This window comes from Calypte anna, chromosome 2, assembly GCF_003957555.1.
Source record: "Calypte anna isolate BGI_N300 chromosome 2, bCalAnn1_v1.p, whole genome shotgun sequence".
NCBI classification, from domain to species: domain Eukaryota; kingdom Metazoa; phylum Chordata; class Aves; order Apodiformes; family Trochilidae; genus Calypte; species Calypte anna.
The window spans coordinates 84,494,148-84,513,068 of NC_044245.1; the positions used below are offsets into that span (position 1 = coordinate 84,494,148).

The 18,921-nt window shown below is 36.2% G+C and overlaps 1 protein-coding gene across 2 annotated transcripts in view; it reads left to right on the forward strand.

The window, feature by feature from the left end:
- Window positions 1-18,921, forward strand: part of RPRD1A (regulation of nuclear pre-mRNA domain containing 1A) — a 43,609-nt gene that overhangs the window by 12,113 nt on the left and 12,575 nt on the right. Inside the window, exons 4-7 of one of the 2 annotated variants that reach the window (XM_030445846.1) lie at window positions 9-103; window positions 1,071-1,197; window positions 1,297-1,472; window positions 4,495-4,581. In XM_030445846.1, the coding sequence (XP_030301706.1) occupies window positions 9-103; window positions 1,071-1,197; window positions 1,297-1,472; window positions 4,495-4,551 (455 nt within the window). In that variant the 3' untranslated portion in view covers window positions 4,552-4,581. Of the gene's footprint in view, window positions 1-8; window positions 104-1,070; window positions 1,198-1,296; window positions 1,473-4,494; window positions 4,582-18,921 lie in introns of those variants that run through there. The other variant, XM_030445845.1, reaches the window with a different exon arrangement.

An 18,921-nucleotide genomic window follows, 5' to 3' on the forward strand; every position in this document is an offset into this window, starting at 1 on the left:
TCATTTAGATGGAGACAGAAAGGTGAGAAAGCGAACGTATGAACAGATAAAAGTTGATGAAAATAGCTGTTCACCTCGAAGTTCTCCCACTGACCCTCCACAGGTAAAAGCATGTTTATAAAATTCTGTATTTGCATATGGTTTGATACGCTTGTTTTTGAGTGGTCTCTGGTTTTTTGTTTTAATGACATACTGTTTCTGAGGAAGGGTGATTACTCCTGAAAACGTTCCTAACAATATTTCAGGCTACAAGTGGATCTCAGAAGTTGAGCATGCTGTAACTTCAGTCAGTTTGACACTAAACCAGAACGTACGAACTACATATCCAGCTTTGTCCTCAGAAGGATTTCACTGTTAGTTTTAGATGCTTACAGTGTTTTAGTTTCTCATTTGATTTCCAGGGTGGTAACCAGTAACACAGCACATACCTAAGAATAAGATTTTTATTGGTTTATTAATAAAACATTTTTCAGTGTTGCCGTCATGGTGGTTGGGAAATGTTCCTGCCTACTTTGCATTGTTATGGCTTTCATTATTTGTAGGGTTTTTATATTGTGGTGCTTTCCTATCTCAAAAGGGGTTTTTTATGGCAAGGAATGACTGTCCTCAAATAGTAACAGATTATCATGTTTCTCCATAACATACATCTGGGTTCCTATGAACATCAGTCCTACTTGCAAAAGAAGTGCACTCATCTAATCTGATGTGATAGGAAAGCAAAACTACAAGAAAAATAATATCATAAAAGTTTATTAAAGTGAAAGGTGCTATAAAATGATAACTTCTGTCAAAAAGAAGAGATTTATGAGTACTCCTGTACCAAGAACCGAAATGAGATATTTTAGGAAGGTGACATTTAAAACTAGGAACGCTGCAATCTTGTTCTGAGAATTAATGGCTTAGGGGTTTTTTTTTTTTTCAGTCTGAGAGTAGATAGAAAGTTGCTATAATGCATTAATCATAAGTGCTTTTAAATTTACCATCAATTTTTTCCATCAGATTGTTGTGAAATACTGCTTTGTACTAGCATCTGTTATTTACTAGTTCTCAATCTTGCATGCTTTTTTCAGACCACAGATCTCATTAGAGCATTACAAGAACTAGAAAACGCTGCCTCTGGGGATGCAGCGGTTCATCAGAGAATAGCTTCTTTGCCTCTAGAGGTCCAAGATGTATCCCTGTTAGACAGAATAACAGGTGAGGGTTGGTGATCCGGTAACCAAAAAGCTATTCTGAGGACTTCAGAGTATGTAATGAAATCATGCTTTACTTGTTTTCTTTCTTCTTGCATTTTAGATAAGGAATCCGGAGAGCAGCTTTCCAAAATGGTAGATGATGCATGTATGTTGCTGGCGGATTACAATGGCAGGTTGGCAGCTGAAATAGATGATAGAAAACAGCTAACTCGAATGTTGTCAGACTTTCTCCGATGTCAAAAAGAATTCCTTGCAGAGAAAGAACATAAGCTGGAAGTGCGTAATATTTTGTTTTAGTCCATTCTTCACTAAAGCTTGTTCTTGAAATGCTTTTAGTTTGCCTAAACAAATTTTCTCTCCAAAGGTAAATATTTGATCACTACTGTTAGGTCTTTGCTTCCAGCACATTTTTACCAAGGTTGGTTTTGGGTTCTAGTGTTTGAAATCTATTAAACCAGCTCAACATTAGGTAATGTTATGACTGAATCACTTTAGTGCTTGCCTTTCTGGTTTGTTGCCTGGTCTGTCTTCATGTACAGACTTAGTTTTAGTAGCGCAGATAGAAACAGTACAGGCTTAATTCCGCACACAGTAAATCTTTTCTTGTTCTTTCTAGTCATTGTTGTAAGTGTTACTTGTGTATTGTACAGTTTAATAATATCCTTCCTGTGAATAGAATGATCTTTTTGGTAGTTGTAAGTTTGTGAAGTCACTTAAAAGGCAAGAACTTAATTGCTGGTTTCATCATGACTTTTTAACCTGACTCCACCATTCATTAAACCCAGTAAAATGTAGTTTTAGGTTCTGCAGCCTCTTACGCAGATGGTTAGCAGTGTTTGTAGCACTAGCACCATTAGGACAAGTCATTCATAAAAGAAGGTTGCAAAGTGGATAGCTTATAATGAGCAAATGATCCCCTAAGTTACTCTGTTCTTAACTATTACCAGTCATCTCTCTTTTTTTCTTACCATGTAATACTGTCAGGTCTCCTGCCAAACATCTCACCTATCCTAAATAGGTCCATAATTTCATATCTGTTGCTTCCCATATTGCTTTGGAATTCCAACCCCCTTGTTTCTCATCTTTGAGACATAGGCTCTGACACTAACTTGACTATCACAGTACTTGAACTGACGCTGTGCCCTTTTGCAAGAGGAGATAACTAAACAGTTTCAATATGGGTGTCTAGTCCTTACACAGTGCACAAGTTAATTGCTCTTCAGGTTTCATATCATACAGGCTCTTTAAGAACATATCCTTCACTCTGTAGTTTCTTTACTCTTTTATAACTTCATAACTTCATTTCAGATTTTGTGATGTCTTTGTTCAGGAAAGTGCTGTTCACGAAGTGATCATTCAGATTAATTGTGTCATTCCTGGACTACTTTCATATCTTGACTTCCCTCCTTTTCTCCGTGCCTCATAGAAAATAGATGAGGGTTCTTCCTATAGTCTTCCCTGTATTCATCCTGTGAGAAGAATATCAACCAGTTTCTTCACCGAAGGTGGTATGCATGGTAGTGCTGATTGCTGTAGCAACTGATCCAGCTGCACAGTGGAATCTGTAAGCTTTTAATCACTTACCCCACCATTCTTTCTGTGGGTGATGTGTTTGCAGGACAGTTTCCCACAGTACCAGTGTGGGAATGATTTCCTTGAGACACTCACTTATTTTTGTAGATCGTTATCAGCAATTAGACCCTCTTTAGGTCTATTAGACCAGTGGGATAGCAGATTGCTCAAAAGGCAGTGACTGTCTTTCAGACAGATTTATACTTAAGTAAAAATGGAAGATCTCAATTAATCAGAAATTACAAATGGGAGTGCAGCTGTGAGCAGATTCCACTCTTGTTGGTAGTCCTCAACAAATACAAAACAGTTTAATTTCCCAGTATTAATATACTGAAGAGTTCACAGCTGTAGGAGAAGGAAATTGCTTATTCCTAGGTTGTCATGGCCCTTTGGCTGAATTATTTAAGCTGTTAAAGAATCTCATTCTAATACAGCACAATTACAATTTCAAACTGATTTCAGAAGTTTTTCTTCAGAAAACGAGAGCCAGTCTTTGGTATCAAAGGAGTCTGTTTTAAACAGATGAAGTCCTAGGATTTTGGGGTATATTGTAAGAATGCTTTTAGTGTGATATCAGGTTACTAGTAAAGGAACTGTGAGCCAAGATGGTGTCAACCCAAAGTACTAATAAAGAGCTATGAGTTAAGAAATTGTAAAGAGCAAGAACTTTAAAATCAAGCTTCTAAACTTCTTTTATTTTGAGTGAAGTGGCTTTATGCTCAATACCAGTACTGACTTCTGGTTTGGGAAGTGCAGCCTGTTAAACATTCTTAGGCTTTGAAATGTAAGATTAGGATTTATTCATGATAATGTCTATCGGCTTGGTTATGAGTTAGTTTCTGGTTTCTTTCTTTCAGTTATTTTAAGGAAATTGCTATCCACTGATGTAAATTCCAAATGCCTGTAGCCACATCTATTTGTTTTCTAAAGCAATGACTCTTCTTATACTCTTGGGAAATACCTTACCCCAGATTGAGCCTTGCTTCTTGAATTCTCATTTGAAATGGCAGTGGAGGCCTGTCACCTAATTCTTTAAGAATGTATTTCCTGGACTGTCTTTCACTAGATTTTGCTGCTTAAGTTTAATTTCTCATGAAATTTATTTGTTCTAGACAAACTTGTTTTCTTTGTTACACTTCTGGCTATTGATCCGTTCTTTGAGTGTAACGCAATCTCTGGGTTGTAACTCAAAGTTTTCATTTCTTGCTGAATTAGTATCACCTGTCTGTGAGCATATTGCTGAGATCCTACCTTATTGCTTTGTCAAGCACGCTGGTGTGCTCATAACCAAGTGGTTGTATTCTTAGTGGAATCTAGAAATATTACCTGCTGTTGACCTGGTTTAATAGTGTTAGAACTTGAATCTCCCAGAAAATTCTTGGTAAATTTAAAATTTACATGGGAGCTTTAGACCTAATTTTAGACCTTTTATCTTCTGAAGAAAAATTACAGGTAAGTAACTTTAAAAAACCAATATTTCCATGAGTACTTTTTAAAAATAAGAGTTTCTCTTTAGTTATTTCTAAACAGAAGCATATGAATCCTATCAAAATCAAGGTAATGTATGTATTAAATCATGACAGGAAATATTGATAACAGATAATTTGACCTATTGTGTCTGCATAAAGAGCTAACTGTACTGCTTAGCAGGTGACTTTTATAAGTCTGCTCTGGGTAAGTAGTGTCATCTTTAACTCTTAAATTGTTTTCTTTAACATCTGTCTAGCTTCTGTTGCAGGTGGTGGACATGGACCTATCTTCTAGTGATGTCACCATCCATTAGTACATACATCCTGCTAAAAATAAATTTAAGAATCAAAATCTTGTATTGTCTGTTGTTTTTGAAAACTGAAGAGGAGGAATTCTGTAACTACTTTTAGCAAACCTCTGCTATTTTCATCTCTGTTCTCACAAAAGTTACTGAATTTATGCCCAAGAGAGATAAATATTTATTCAGTGTCATTCCTTTTTCTTGAAGGTTAAAACATTCACATAGTTGTTCCTAAAACTCGCTAGTCCTTTCAGTTAATTCATTCAAAATTCCAAGTGCAGAAGTTTGGGTATCACTTGCTACCAGGGAGGTTCCATTACCAAAACACAAGAGCTTTGAAAACAAGACTTTTTTTTCAGACTTTTGCTTTTTAATTTACACTCAAATTCTTGGGTTTGCATGAACATCAGAAATGCGAAGTGCTGGGTGTAGAACCTTTCCTTCACAAGCACAATAAAGAACTTTCATTTTATTAACATACACATATCTTACAGTTTATATAGGTAACAAATGGATTTTAAAATTGCCCTTATGCTCCTTTAGACTCCACCTGAAATTTAGGATTGTCCTAAAGACCATTTTCCCTCTACTTTTTAAAGTTTTAAAGTAGTATAAGTACTTGAGTTTCAGTGTACTGTAGCTATCTCTGGAAACTAGTATACAATTTCTAGGTAGATGTGATTCTAAATGTTAGAGAAAATGGAACTTTTTGCAGGAACTCTGGTTTCTCAGAATTTTGAGAATTAATATATTTTCCTGGTTTTTACTGCTTTGACTGACTCTTTTTAAATTTGTTTTATCCCTCTCCTACCTTCTTGCCTGTTCCCTAGTTTTTGAACAGAAATCTTTGTTGATCTCCCCGAAGGCTACTGAAAAGAGTTTGTTATGCAAGGAGAATGAGGTGTATGTAAGTTGATGTCTGGTGGTGTGCTCATCTCCTTGTGGTGAAAACTATCCTGTAGGTATTCTAGAATTAAGGCAGCCTTAAAAATACAGGGATGATGTGAACAGGAGAGAAGTACTTAATTTACTGTCATTTCACAGTGCTTTGCCTTTTCCACACTCTCATGTGTAACAGAGTAGATCAACTTTTAATAAATTTCAAATAAAGGCGTTGATAGTTCAAAATCTTCCATGACTTGCTAATGAGTGTGGGCTCATATGGCCTTTTTGTAGAAAAACAAGACAGCTTCTGCTCACCTTCACTTTGATGTTACAGAAAAACCTGCCATCACAACACTTAGTGTGGACTGGATTACACAGTTTCTTACATAGCATTTCTACCAACTTGCCACTTTAAATTAAGGAACATTCTTGTCACTAAATCCAAGTCTTTACAAAGCTTATGCTACTCTGGGGGTCCTCTGCATTTTAGCAGTTTACATTTAATTAAGACACTTCTGTTGATGATGTTGCTGTCTTGCATTGTTTATTTTCTAAAACTGTATAAACAGTATTCATATTCTTACACTCACATCTGGTTTTAATTGTACTTTCTTAGCATGTTGAGAGAATATTATATTTTCAATGCAGTTTTGTTTCAAGATTGAGCTTTATATCTCAGTATAGCTTGACTTGTCTTCCTAAAGAGCTTAATTTTGCCATGAGATTTTACGAGTAAACAGCAAGCAGTCATTGCCGTCTGTAGCTCTGGGGTCAAAAGGATACTTTCTTTTTTTTCTTTTTTTTCCCCCTTCCCTCTCTTTTCAGTTCTAGCTTAATAGTTTCAAATGTGGCAAGAATGTTAAGTAGAGAATTTAGGAACAGGCCTCTTATCTTCAGGTTCTGTTCCTGAGTGCAAGACTGGATTGACGCGATTGTCTCCTGTTTCACTCCACATTGGCCTCTCTGTTATCACAGGGTGTAGTCCTTTCCCTGCTGATTTTTTTGTTTGGACTTCATAGACTAATTTAGTACCTTTTGTATTCCGACTTCTTTCTTTGAGTGCCAGGGTAATACATTGTCACGCTTCATACTTTTTAAGTCTGCTTAAAATAAGTTGGATTAATTTATTCATATCCTTGCAGTTGAGGAGCTCGAGTGTTTTGCTGAGCTTTGGTTGAAGGAGATGGATAAGTGGCGTGAATCCTATACTGCTTTTTGTTATAGGGTGTTTGTGGCATTGTAGGTAATCCACTACTCCCTAGATGTGACAATGCAAAATAATTAAAGTTAATCTTGAATTAGAACTGACCAGTACTGTACTTCCTGCTACAAGTACAATGATTACAGAAACTGGTGGCTGAGAAATATTAGGAAGCAGGCAATAAGGTTCATCTGTACTAGATTGCTTTGAGTATTTAAGATCTTCTGATGCAAACTAGGCAGCAGAAGGCTTCCTGGAGGTAGTGACACCAAGCAGACCATATTGTGTGATTGCTTTTGACATGAACAGCCATTGTGTAAATTTCTTTTCAGGGTTACAGCTTCAGAAATGGAAACTGAGGTGCTTCCAATTCAGGCTATATTAGACTTCTACTGAAAGAGGCTGGAATTGAGCCAGACATTCTTGAACTGATAGCATGATTGTTGATCTCTTTATAATAAAAAAAAAAAATAAAAATAAGGAGACCTTTGACCAAATTTTTTTCCTTCTTTTGTGTATCAATTTCAAGTAACTTCTTCAGAGAAATATATGTTGCTCTTAACCAGCAGGACAGCAATATAGGCTAAGGATCTCTAATGGATGATTGATTCTCTTCATCTATCGTTCCTATCCTACCCTTAAGAAATAGAATAGGATTCAGAAAAAGGCCTGTGTGCTTAGACATTTGTGTAGATGAGTTCAAAGCCCTTGTCCATAGGTTGGCTTTGACCATTTGAGAAGCTTTTGAGAAACTTGAGAAGTTGATATTAAAGCTGGGTTTCACAGTAGAAGTCCTTTAGTGACTGTAGGAAACGGGGGTTTCTCCATTTCTTTTTAAAGAAAAATAAAAAAAACAATCAGGCAAAAACATAAAAAAAACAGCCAAACAAAAACCCAACCAAACTTCAGCAAGCTCAGTAGTTTACATTATTGACCTGATGATATCTGGGGAGAATTAAGCAATCACCTCAACGCTTATCTTTCCATAAATTTTGTTAGATTAGAAATTAAAAATGGGGAGGAGGCATTTAAATTGAGACACAGGTTGAATCTCTTATCTGCAGTAGAAGTAGGCTTGCTAAGCATGCTAACCTATCCTCTAAATGTAGCTGGGGTTTTTTTGTTGCCATGAGCATTTTTTTCAGTACCAAAAAGTAGGAGTAGATAGAACTGTATAGGTTATGTTGAAGTAATTTGCCAGGCTGAGTGGAGAACTGCAGCCCTTAGGTGAAACACAACAAAGCAAAGTCAAGAGTTCATCTGTGCTGTTCCTATTTTATGAGAATAATGATGATATTTTTCCATTTCTTGTAATAACCCTTTACTTGGCCAATAAAAAAATCCCCTTTTTTTATATTGTGATTTGATGACTGCACCATCAGATGTTATGGTACATAGTTTTTCAGACTGTACCTGAAGCAGTATTAGACTGTGTTATTCAGAGCAACAGAAATAGTTGAAGATTCCCACCATCTAAATTTAATTACCAGCTATTTGAGTGTAAATCCTGGCTTTTCTAACAGATGAGGGAGGTTGGAGATCGTACTTTGCTCATCCGTGTAAGGATAACCTTTTGCCTCAGTTCATGTTTCAAGGAACTGCTTGTCACACTGAAGATCCTGTTTTTGTAACTGGATAATAAAACTGCTATAACTTCTGTATTTATAGACTTCTAAAGATTAACACCCTTATTATATGTGAAGAGTAGGTTTTCTTTAGCCTTCACTCTTCAGCTTACCTGCTACTTTTCATTTGAGGGTGGGGAAAAAAAAAGGAAGTACAAGATGCCAGATAAATCTAATACTTTTAAGATACCTTTTGAATTCCTGGTTATAAAAATACCAAAATATACTGATCTTATCTAAGTAGGACTTGCTGGTTTGGGGGAGACTTAGACAGAACGTTCCTGGCTGTTGCAGTGCAAAAACTTGATACTGTTAACAAAAATGAATGGATCTATTTGTGTCATCCTCAGAAGAACAAGTTCTGCAGGTATGTAATGGATTTGGGTTTTGTGCAAACAAACATCTGAGAGGATGGGGAATTGAAAACAGAACAATTGGTGCTCTAGATAGAGCTTCACATTAAGTTTTTGAAGGATAGCTTATAGATCATTAAGTGACTTCATCTTGTGCTTTTCTGCATCAGATGTTCCCTTTGATCAGATGTTTGCCGGAAGGTAAAAACCCACAACTGGATGGAAGAACTATTGAAATGTAGCACTCTTTTATGCCAGTAGTAGCACTATAGTTTTTCAGTTTAAGATTACACCTTTGTTTCAAGCCTTAATGTACCAGAGTAATATTGGTGCTCTGTTTAATAGATAGTTAAAATCTATTGTTTAGAGATTTTTAAAATTCTCATGTTTGTGTTGCTAGATCTATCATATTTTGAGAATGTGTTTTTTAAATCTTTATAGTGAAGAGAAATTTAGCTGAACTGAACGCCTTGCTTCCCACAACTAGAAACTCACCTTTGGAACTGTTATTTTTGAAGCAGCTGTAAACTCTAGATAGAAACATGACTTTGCTGGAATGACAGGCAAATGTGTTGGGGAAAATTCACTGAAAAATGTAACTGCAAAGGCTTTGGGTTTTCTCAGTTAGTTTGAAGGAAACATTTACCTAGTTTCAGAAACCCAACTTCAATGTGGTGGATGGAAAGGGAAGCTATTGGAAATCTCCGTTCCACAATTTGAGATGACTTGTATAAACAAAATACATAAATTTATTGCTTTAGCTGATGTCTTCCAGTACTTCAGTTTAACAGGAAAATAAGCCCAAGTGTATTAGAGCATAATTGTGTTTGGCTCAAATGCTTTGAACTTTAGTATTCTCTTTAAATTGGGTCCTAATGAAAGTGTGTGTTGTTAGGATGATACTCAGAAGTTATGCCTGGAAAATTTTTAACTTTTTTTTTTCTGACAAGCTTCTCTATGAAGTTAAAAGCAAACACCACACTCAAGTAACTCTTTCCTGTGACCTATAGAAATAGTTAGGTTTTTTTCTTGCATTTCTGATAATCTTTTGGTTGGTTGGAGGGACAGACAAGCGCTTCTGTAAGTCTCTGACAGAAGTGGATAGAGAACATCTGCTCATTTGTTCTCTCAGCCTTGCTGAAACAATGCAAAATATTTCATTTAGGTACAAGCTTTTATCAGTGTTTCCATTTAAAACTATCATAATGTTAGAAAATGATCCGCATAAAATCTAATACAGAACATAGCACTAACAAATTTGAGGTAGGGCTGGTATCTAATTGAAGAATCTCAAAGTGCACAACAAGGGAACAATCTGCAAGTTGACAACCACTTGCTATTTGTGAGACCATTTAAAGAAAATCTGTGTCTGCAGATCTTGGCAGAGTGCTCGTATTTACCTGTGTCCTTACATATTCATGGGAAAATAATTTGCTTTTGCAATAGAGATGGCAAATATTTTCAGAGCCCATTAATAAAGTAAGAAATTGTCTTTTGTTAGTAGTTGTATTTTAATATCAGTATAGGAGAAAGCAAAGTTCTGATTGGAAGAAATGTTAACTAATGCAAACTTGTACTTACTAAGTCTAGGTCATGTCTGAATGGCAAAAAGCTGTTTGCATTTAAAAAAAAAAAGCATTACTCCCATACTCTTGTTTTCAAATACTTCATTATTTTGTGATATGTAAGACCAGTGAACTTTTCATGTTGTTGTTTCTTTGTTTTGTTTTTTTTTTTTTAAGCCCAGAGCTTGAATTGAAATTAATTTATAGCCAAGTCCAAGTCCAAGTCCATCACATATGGGTAAAATATTGCTTAAAATACAAAGAATCTTGAAGAATTCATGACACATGCATGACCAAGAAAAGGATCATTTTCAGTTTTAATAATTTGTTTTCAAATAAAAATTATTTGGATTCGTACAAATCAAAGCATTACCTGACCTGCTTAAGTCAGGCACCAAAACATACTTTGTTTGCTAGTTTAAGTTAATGATGTAGCAGTTCTGTTAAACCAGTCACAAGTGTTATTGTGATCATTTCAGCTATCTTTTATGGTCTATGTACTCTTTAAAATAGCTATGGATGATCTGAATTTTTCTGTTAAAAATTCTCTTATCTGAAGTTCTTAATAAAGAAGAATTTGTCCACAAATAAGTGGACAAACATTAACAGGTAGAGTTTTAGACAAACAGGTAGAGTTTTAACACATCAAGGTAGTGAGGTCTTTTTGTTTGACCAGTAGCTCTTTGATGTTTAGTGGGGTTTTTTTAAAGTAACATCAGCTCAAGTAGCAAATCTATTCCCATGTCTTTTCAGCTATGGTTAAACACAGATGACAGGAATACTGTTCAGTAGGACTCAAAGTGAAACTGGATTTTATAGATCAGAACCGCTACATATTAATGTTTAAGTATAGTAAACTTGGGGATTTTTACTTCAAGAAATTAAAGTAAAATCAAGACATTTTATAAAATCAGCTACTCCTTGTTCTAAAGCTCAAAGAACGGTAGGCCACTTCTGGGCCCTAGCTGAGAAAATATGAAAACTGTTAGGGAAAATAAAGCTTCTTTTAGGTAGGCTTTTGCTGAAAAGTCCAGTTCTTGAAAATGGTCTTTATTTCCTGTTGAAGTATACTAATGAAATGGAGAGTTTTGAAGATGCTTTTCAGCCAGTAGCACCTGTAGTTTAATTAATACTGGCCTGATTCTGAAAATCAATCTCCAAGAGTGGTGATAGACTTTTTCGCTGGAGATGCCTATCTGGAAGGCTTCCTGCTCTACTAAAACACACAATGTGTGTACTCTAAAAAAAAATGCTGAGAGGGAAATGGAGGTCAATAGAACTGCAGGGCTCTAGCATGATGTGGCAGCTACCTAGCAGAAGTGTTCATTATCGCTTTAATTGGAACTGGGAACATAGGTGTATATGTTTATATTTGTGATATATTTACACATGTGAACTTATTCTTTTTCTAGGACCTTATTTTATCATTTTAGAAGCTGGATTATTTTCTTCATATCTAGATTTTCCTGTTTGAGTGAGGTATGGTACAGATATCTACAAGGGAAACCAACTGGAAGGTTCTGAATTAAACATGGTTAACATGGTGAAAATACCAGTGCCTGATACTGACTGCCTCTTGAAGCTGTGTGCATTGGTCATTTGGGCAGGGGATGGGCTGCAATGGAAAAGTAAAAGGAAAGTAAAAGAAAAGTAAAAGGAGAGCTGTTTCGGCAGCAGTGAGGGAACAACGTATTACACATCTATTGAGCTTGCTGAGTAGTTTCTTAGCTGTGGAAAGGCAGAAATGGGAGAAGTTCCTCGACCCAAATGCTCACTGTCGTTTGTTAAGGTTTTAAAGTGCTCCTTACACTTGCCTTAAAATTTAATTCCAGACCAAAGGAATTGCCAGAGTACCTTTATTTCTTTGTTGTGATGGTTTTAGTTCCACTGAGAGGATAATATACCTGATTAGTCTCATTTAGAATTGTTGGTAAAATTTTTCAACTGCCAAAACCTGGAATGCTGTAGACTAAAAATGGTGGAAATAAGGAGAAAGTGAGTGAAGGGAAACAAGTCAGGATGATGATGTAAGTTATCCTGTAAATGACCTCTGTTGTCTTGGAACTTCATTCTTCTAATAGAGCTTGAAGATTTATCTCTGAGAAAATGTGCATTAAGTTAACTAGATTAGAGAGGGCAAAACATTTTTCTAGCATTTCTCAGCTATTGCTGACAGTGATTGGCATAAGGATAGAGAAATTGCTGTTGTGTAGGGCTTATAGGTATTGTGCTAGTCTGATTTCTCAGGAGACTTGACTATTGCAGTCGTTGCCATTCTGTCATTTCTGCTTTTACTTGACACAGAAACAATCTTGAAAATAATTCAGTTCCTTAAAAGTTTGATAAAATCAGATTTGTGAAGAAGAGACATCCAAAGGAATGCTTCAGTAGCTCTTCCCTCAGTCTACTATCCAGTCTCTCTCTGTAACATGGAATCACCTGTGACCTTTGTGGCTTTTCACCACAAACAGTAGTTGGGCAATGTAGAAGTTGTCAAGGGATATTGAGATATGGAGGGAGCTACACTGGGTTACAGGAATCAAATCAGTTCACTGAACACCCTTTTACAACTGTGCTGCTTCATCTCAAATAAATGGTACTTACAGAGGGTGTAAAATATTAGTATAATAATAGAATTGAAACACTATTTCTCTGAAAGGATTAGTCTGAAGAGCCACTGTTGCTGTCTCCAGCATCAGTAACTGCTTTGTTTTCCTACCTGGTTTACTATTAGATAAAATTCTACTTTGTTTTTCACAAAAGCACCTTTCTTCTTAATTTCCTACATCTGTGAAATTGACCTCACAGCAGCTTCTCATTTCTCAGTGGTTTGATAATTAAGAAATATGTTATGAAATCAAATGTATTTAAAAAAAAAAAAACCAACTCAAAAATCCTTTGCACAGTTATCAAATAAAGTACACTGCTCCATAAAGAAAATGAAGAAAAATCTGCTGTCACGACTTTTTAAATTGAAGAGCTTCAGTATCTGAAATGGGATGGTACATATTTAAATGGGAATAGTTGGAACACTTTATTATCTAAGTTTTAAAAACGAATTCCAGTTACTTGTTTTTCCACACTGTTACACTACCAAATAAAAAAAACCTAAACCACTTTTTTTTATGAGCTAATGAGTATTTTTGAGGGGCATGGGCAGGAGAGGAGTGTACTGTAACTTTTAAGCAGAAAATATGGTGAATTTAAGAAATGGGAATGATTTTTATTAGAAGACTCTTGAGGAGATGCATTACTGTTAACCATGTTCTCTGACACCAACCTTACCTCCCTGAATAAGACTGGTTTCTTGGTGTGAAGTGATAAGTTTTCTTTCCATAATTGGGTTTTTTTACCATAGTGTACATATGATTTGCAAGTGGAGGTGAGAGAGGAAGCTGAGAAGTAGGAAACATACCACGTACTTTTTAAAATAATTGCAGAAATTACAGTAGGTGTGCACCAGAGGGCTGGAATATCAATATTTTGTGCTTTAGCAGGAGCTCTGAAATATTTGAAAGTTGTCTGCAAGTCTTTAAGTGTAGGTCTGTGTTAACTAATAGGTAGAAATAATTGTAAAATTAAGCTTCTGATTGCCTGAAACTTATGGTTTTCTCTGTGTTTTGTAGTTGGGGTTTTTTTTAATTAGTTTTTTTTTTATTAGTTTTTCCTCCTCCCCATGCTTCCAAACCAGACTTTTGTATGCTGCTCCCATCCATGTTCAAGGACATAAACCAGATATGAAGATTCAGTTTTGCTGTCAGGACATGCTTTACTTTTAAAGCTCTGCTGCATGCAGAGCTGGGGGGTAGGAAATGTATAGTGGCTGCTTTGTTAGGTATGACATTACAAGAGGGAGATAGTTAACACAATTGAAGGTTGGAGATAAGCATCTGAGCCTTTGAGTCCCACCATTCAAGTAATTTTGTTTTGAAGTTGCTTCCGAAAATAGCACATTAATGACATCTTGAAAAATAGCACTAAAACAATGTGAAGAAAGCTGGAGAAGCAACATTTACATCTGGCTGTGGCCCTAGAGGTCAGGTAGATACTTCCTTTGTTCTAGGTTCTCAAGTGTTAGGTTCTCATTACCCCTTTCCATTCCTACCCCTTTCCATTCTTTTCTTCCTTTTTTTCTCTTAGGTCAATATCATTAAAATAACATTTGTTTTACTCTGGCCCAGATACTTCACTCATCAGACAGTGGAGGAGGTAGAGGGACAACATTGTTTGTTTTTTCCTGAGTGCATGTAAACACTTTTTTAGATTTTATGTGAAGCACTGAACTCCTTGCAACTTCTTAAAAATCCAGCCTCAGAGCTGTCTTGAGCTCAATAAATGAGCCCTTTGATCGTGCAGACGGTAGAATGTGGAAGACTGAGCAGATGGTGTAACTCCCCCAAGTGTTACACTTGGCAATCTTTCAAATGCAAACATTTTAATGTTATTTATTTCAAAGTTGCTAGTAGGAGGAATGATTCTGCGAAGGCAGGAGATAGGAAATCTGTTGTTTCCTGCATCATATCCTAATTCACTATTTTTAATCTGATCCATTGCTTTATTTTTTTTCTGTTATCAGTTTGCTTTCTACTCAAACTGTGGTCACTAAGAAAACACTGAGAATGTGACGTTCATAATGAATGTCCTCTTCCCTCCCTTCACCTTCTCTTTGCTGTCCTACATGTCAAGATTGAGAAGCTCAAGAAGCTGAATTTGGTGCTATTCATTGCCTAAGAGTTCAAAGTCCCAAGGTGAAACATTGTAAAGTTCTAGATAAATTCCAGAAAAATCATAAAAGCTCCTATGTTAAGTTACCTGTTTTTTGAAGGGGTTAATTGACACCCATCAGTTGTAGGAAACCATATTCAGAAGGTGGTGGCTCCTTTATGAGGTCAGTATATTTTACAGATAAATTGATCCACTTGTACCATCATTTTACCATCTTTATTGTGGAGTACTTGGTCTCCCAGATACTGATAATCATTTGGCATCCAGAAAAAAAGTCAGGGGTTTAGTTAAATTGGTATTTTATGAGAAACTCCTGGGTACATCTTTTTAGTCTTTTCATTCTAAGATTTCCCTGGTCTTAAGTTGTGCCAGGGGAAGTTTAGGTTAGATATTAGAAAGAATTTCTTTATGGAGAGAGTGATCAGGCACTGGAATGGGCTGCCCAGGGAAGTAGTGGATTCTCCATCCCTGGAGATATTTAAAAAGAGACTGGATTTGGCACTCAGTGCCATGGTCGCAACAGTGGTTCAAGGGTTGGACTTGATGATCTCTGAGTTCCCTTCCAACCCAGCCAATTCTATGATTCTATGATTCTATGAACAAATATAAGCAACAGATGGTACATGGGTGCCATCATGCATTCTTCTTCCCTGATTTTCTGCCTTCTGCCCTAGGAGAACTTTTTTGTAGTGGTGATGATTTTTGTTGCTGCTGCTATTCTTAAAACAAGTGGTAAATTAAATAACATTTAGGTTTAAACAATTTAGATGTAGAAGCTGTACCACTGTCACCTTCTTTGTGGTATTTTGCTGAACACTGTTAGCATGCCGTCCTGAAAACCAGGTATGTCTGGATGCTGTCACAGGCTGTGTAGTGAATTGAGTGCCATTCCCAGCAGAGAAACCCCTCATTTGGCATAAGATGATATTAAATGTGACCTCTGTGTATATCTATGAATAAGTTCTTCTGGCCATAATACAGTTGCTGTGCCTAGCTGTGGCATTACCTGGAGTGGAAACTCCCTATTTATATTTCTGTCAGTGGAAGAAATCAGGTGGGATTTTTTTTCTCAGCAAATAAAGTGGACGGTTGTGGAATAAAGCACAAAGAATAATGCAGGTAAAAATCTAAAGCAGAAAGTATGGTCCCTATGGACTGGTTTGGTTCTGGGGAACTTACATGATCTCTTTCAGACAAAACCTTCCCCTCAAGAACTAATCATTTCTGGTTTTCTAGGTTTCTTCTTGTGCCATAGCACTGTATTAGAACAAAGCAGCAAGAAATACAACATGAGTAGGTTATCTTCCAGAAAGTAAAACCACTGCTCTTGATTTCCTAACTAGCTTATCACCTGTAATTTATATGGCTTGTCAATGTATTTTCTTGCTGCAAGCAAAATCATCCCAATGCCATTAAAAATGTAACAGGCTGTTTATTTTGCAGCTGTTTGGTATGCGTGTTCTCAGCATTTCTAGAGAGAAGCATCTTGAAACTTTTTTTTTAACTTCCTGGCCTGTTAGCATCTTCTGCCTTGTGCAGAGAGACGAATCCAAGCCATTTTCATGGAACACCAAAATTTTCCTTTATTCCCAACCCATATTTAGGTAGAGCTGTTCAGACTTGGTACTAGTCATTAAGTCCTAAAGGACTTAGTTGAAAGTTACTGATTTTGATCTTTGTGCAAAACAAACTTACTATTAGCAGAATTTTCTCCAAATCTCACAATTCAAGATAGAGAAGCTTCCTGATATTTGATTTATTAGGAACATCTAATTTATTCTACTTGTGCTCCATGTAGGCATGCACAACTTGGCAAATACCCAAGCTCCAAATCCTTGAAGACATAGTGGGTAACAGCCACTGTAGTCAGTGAACAGTAATATTCTTTTCAAGCAATGTGATCAGAAAAATTGTACACACCCAGCTGTAGGTTTTTACTTTATGCTTCTATTAAACAAAGTTTTGCTCTCTCTGTGCCATTAGCAGTTACTTGCTCTTGCTCAGCAGAGGCTCCTCTTGCTGTCTTGTTGCGATATCCAAGGACATGCTAGAGCGGGCTGGGAGGCACTGAAGAACTCATTTGGATTGCTAAGCTCCTTCAGCTTGCTGTGCCTGGCTAGCTTGAGTTGTTCCACTTGGAGGTGGTTTGTAGGGTGGCAGTAGAGAAATTGCTTTTTGCTTTACAAGCCGTTCCTTTTAAAAAATAAATAAATAAAAAATTTGTAATGTATGGGGACTTTTATGGTTGTTCTTTAAGATGGTATCATAAGTTTGGGTGCAAGTCTTTATATTTTGTTATAAATCATGGTTCAATCGTAAATAATTTAACATAAGTATTTCTTGGATTTAGTGCTGTTCATTATCCTGTTTCCCTTCCTACATGGGGAAGATGTTGCCTTTTGTATGATCACAGAGTGAAAACAAAATGGCGTACCCAGGCATAACACCTGAGCCCTCTTCCACAGACTGGGCTGGAAACACATACCCAGGGGCATTTATCTTGTTTACACTTAATCCACCCAGCAATTGATTGTGTCTAACAGACCAGAAATCTTAAAACAAGTCACGGCAGGCTGGTTTTGCAGTGCTGGATAGTCAATCCAGCTCTTGCTTGAGATTCAGCTGCAGATTCAGTCCTGCTGGTTTTGTTTCCCTTGATGGAAATCCCACTCTTAAGATGCTAGGCATGGTTCATTTTTACTTTTTTCTTTCAGACTTTGTGTTTACAAGAGATATGGAAGCATGAGGGAATTTTAAGTGATTTACTACTTTGTATAATTCTGTTTTTTCAGCACTGTGGAAACTCAAGTGACTAGCTTAGGACATAAAGTCAAAGAACCAATGAACAAGAGTAACTTTTTAGGTAATACCAAACAGTCAGAAATCTCAGTCATTAGAATCTTTTCGCAGGAATAAGTGAAATGCTGTACTTTGCAAACAAAGATTCTTTCCTATATTCCTCTCTGTTCCAAAGCTACACATTTATTAAAAATTGGATGAAAATTGAAAGAAAAGAATTTTTACTTTATTTTTTTTATTTATTTTTTCTGTTTAATATGTCTATTGAATTACTCATTATTTCATTTGTAAGTATCTTAGTAAAAAATTGGTGTAACAATTTTACTAGGGTCTCCTCATGACCTGATCTTATACGGTCACTTCATACACATTGGGACGTAAATACAGACGTACAAAACAGAAAACCCCACAGGTTTCTCTTAGATCTTCTATATAAATCAGGGTAATAATTTTAAAGACCTTTTTAATGCAACACATGTGGCTTCAATGAATGGTAGATGCTTTAAAAAGCTAAGATATTTAGACAGAAATGATTGCTAACTTCTGATACACTTTTTCTTTTATTGATAGATAGATATTGATAGATAGAAGGATGTGCGTTAGTGGGGTTACTGAAAGCTGTAGGCTTTTGGAAGGAAAATAGTTCATAATGGGAAAGAAAACTTCAAGAAAAACACTGTTAATGTATTTTCTTGTTCTTATAATGTTGTTTACTTGTTCTGCTTTCTCTCTAGAATTTATTCTCCAGTTGCTCATAGTTTCTGCCCTGACAACCTCTTTTTACACCAATTTTATTATGAAGTAAAACTATTTGAGCAATTTAAAGTTGAGTAAACAATTTCAGAGATGGGTGGGCATGCCAAATTGGCTACCTGAAATCGGTTGCTTGATAAGAGACTTGTACATAGTGATTTTTTCCTGTAACTGCTTTGTGCTCTCTATTGGTATTGCTTCCCATATGCAAAATGTTTTCATCATAATGCTTTTTTACTACAGCTTAAGGGTAATTACTGTTTTTTTTAATTATAGAATTTGTATCTATGTGCATAGTTAGGAAATTAAGATTCTGCTCTTCTCTTGTTCGCTGTAGGAGTGTGGTTGGTTGCTTGCTTCACGCATGGTAGAGTTCTCATTGGAGGCATTCCCAGAGAACTGCCTCACACACGGATCAGCCTCCAGAACTAAGTCAGAATATCTACTGCTGCTGTGTAATTCTCCCTTTCCAACTT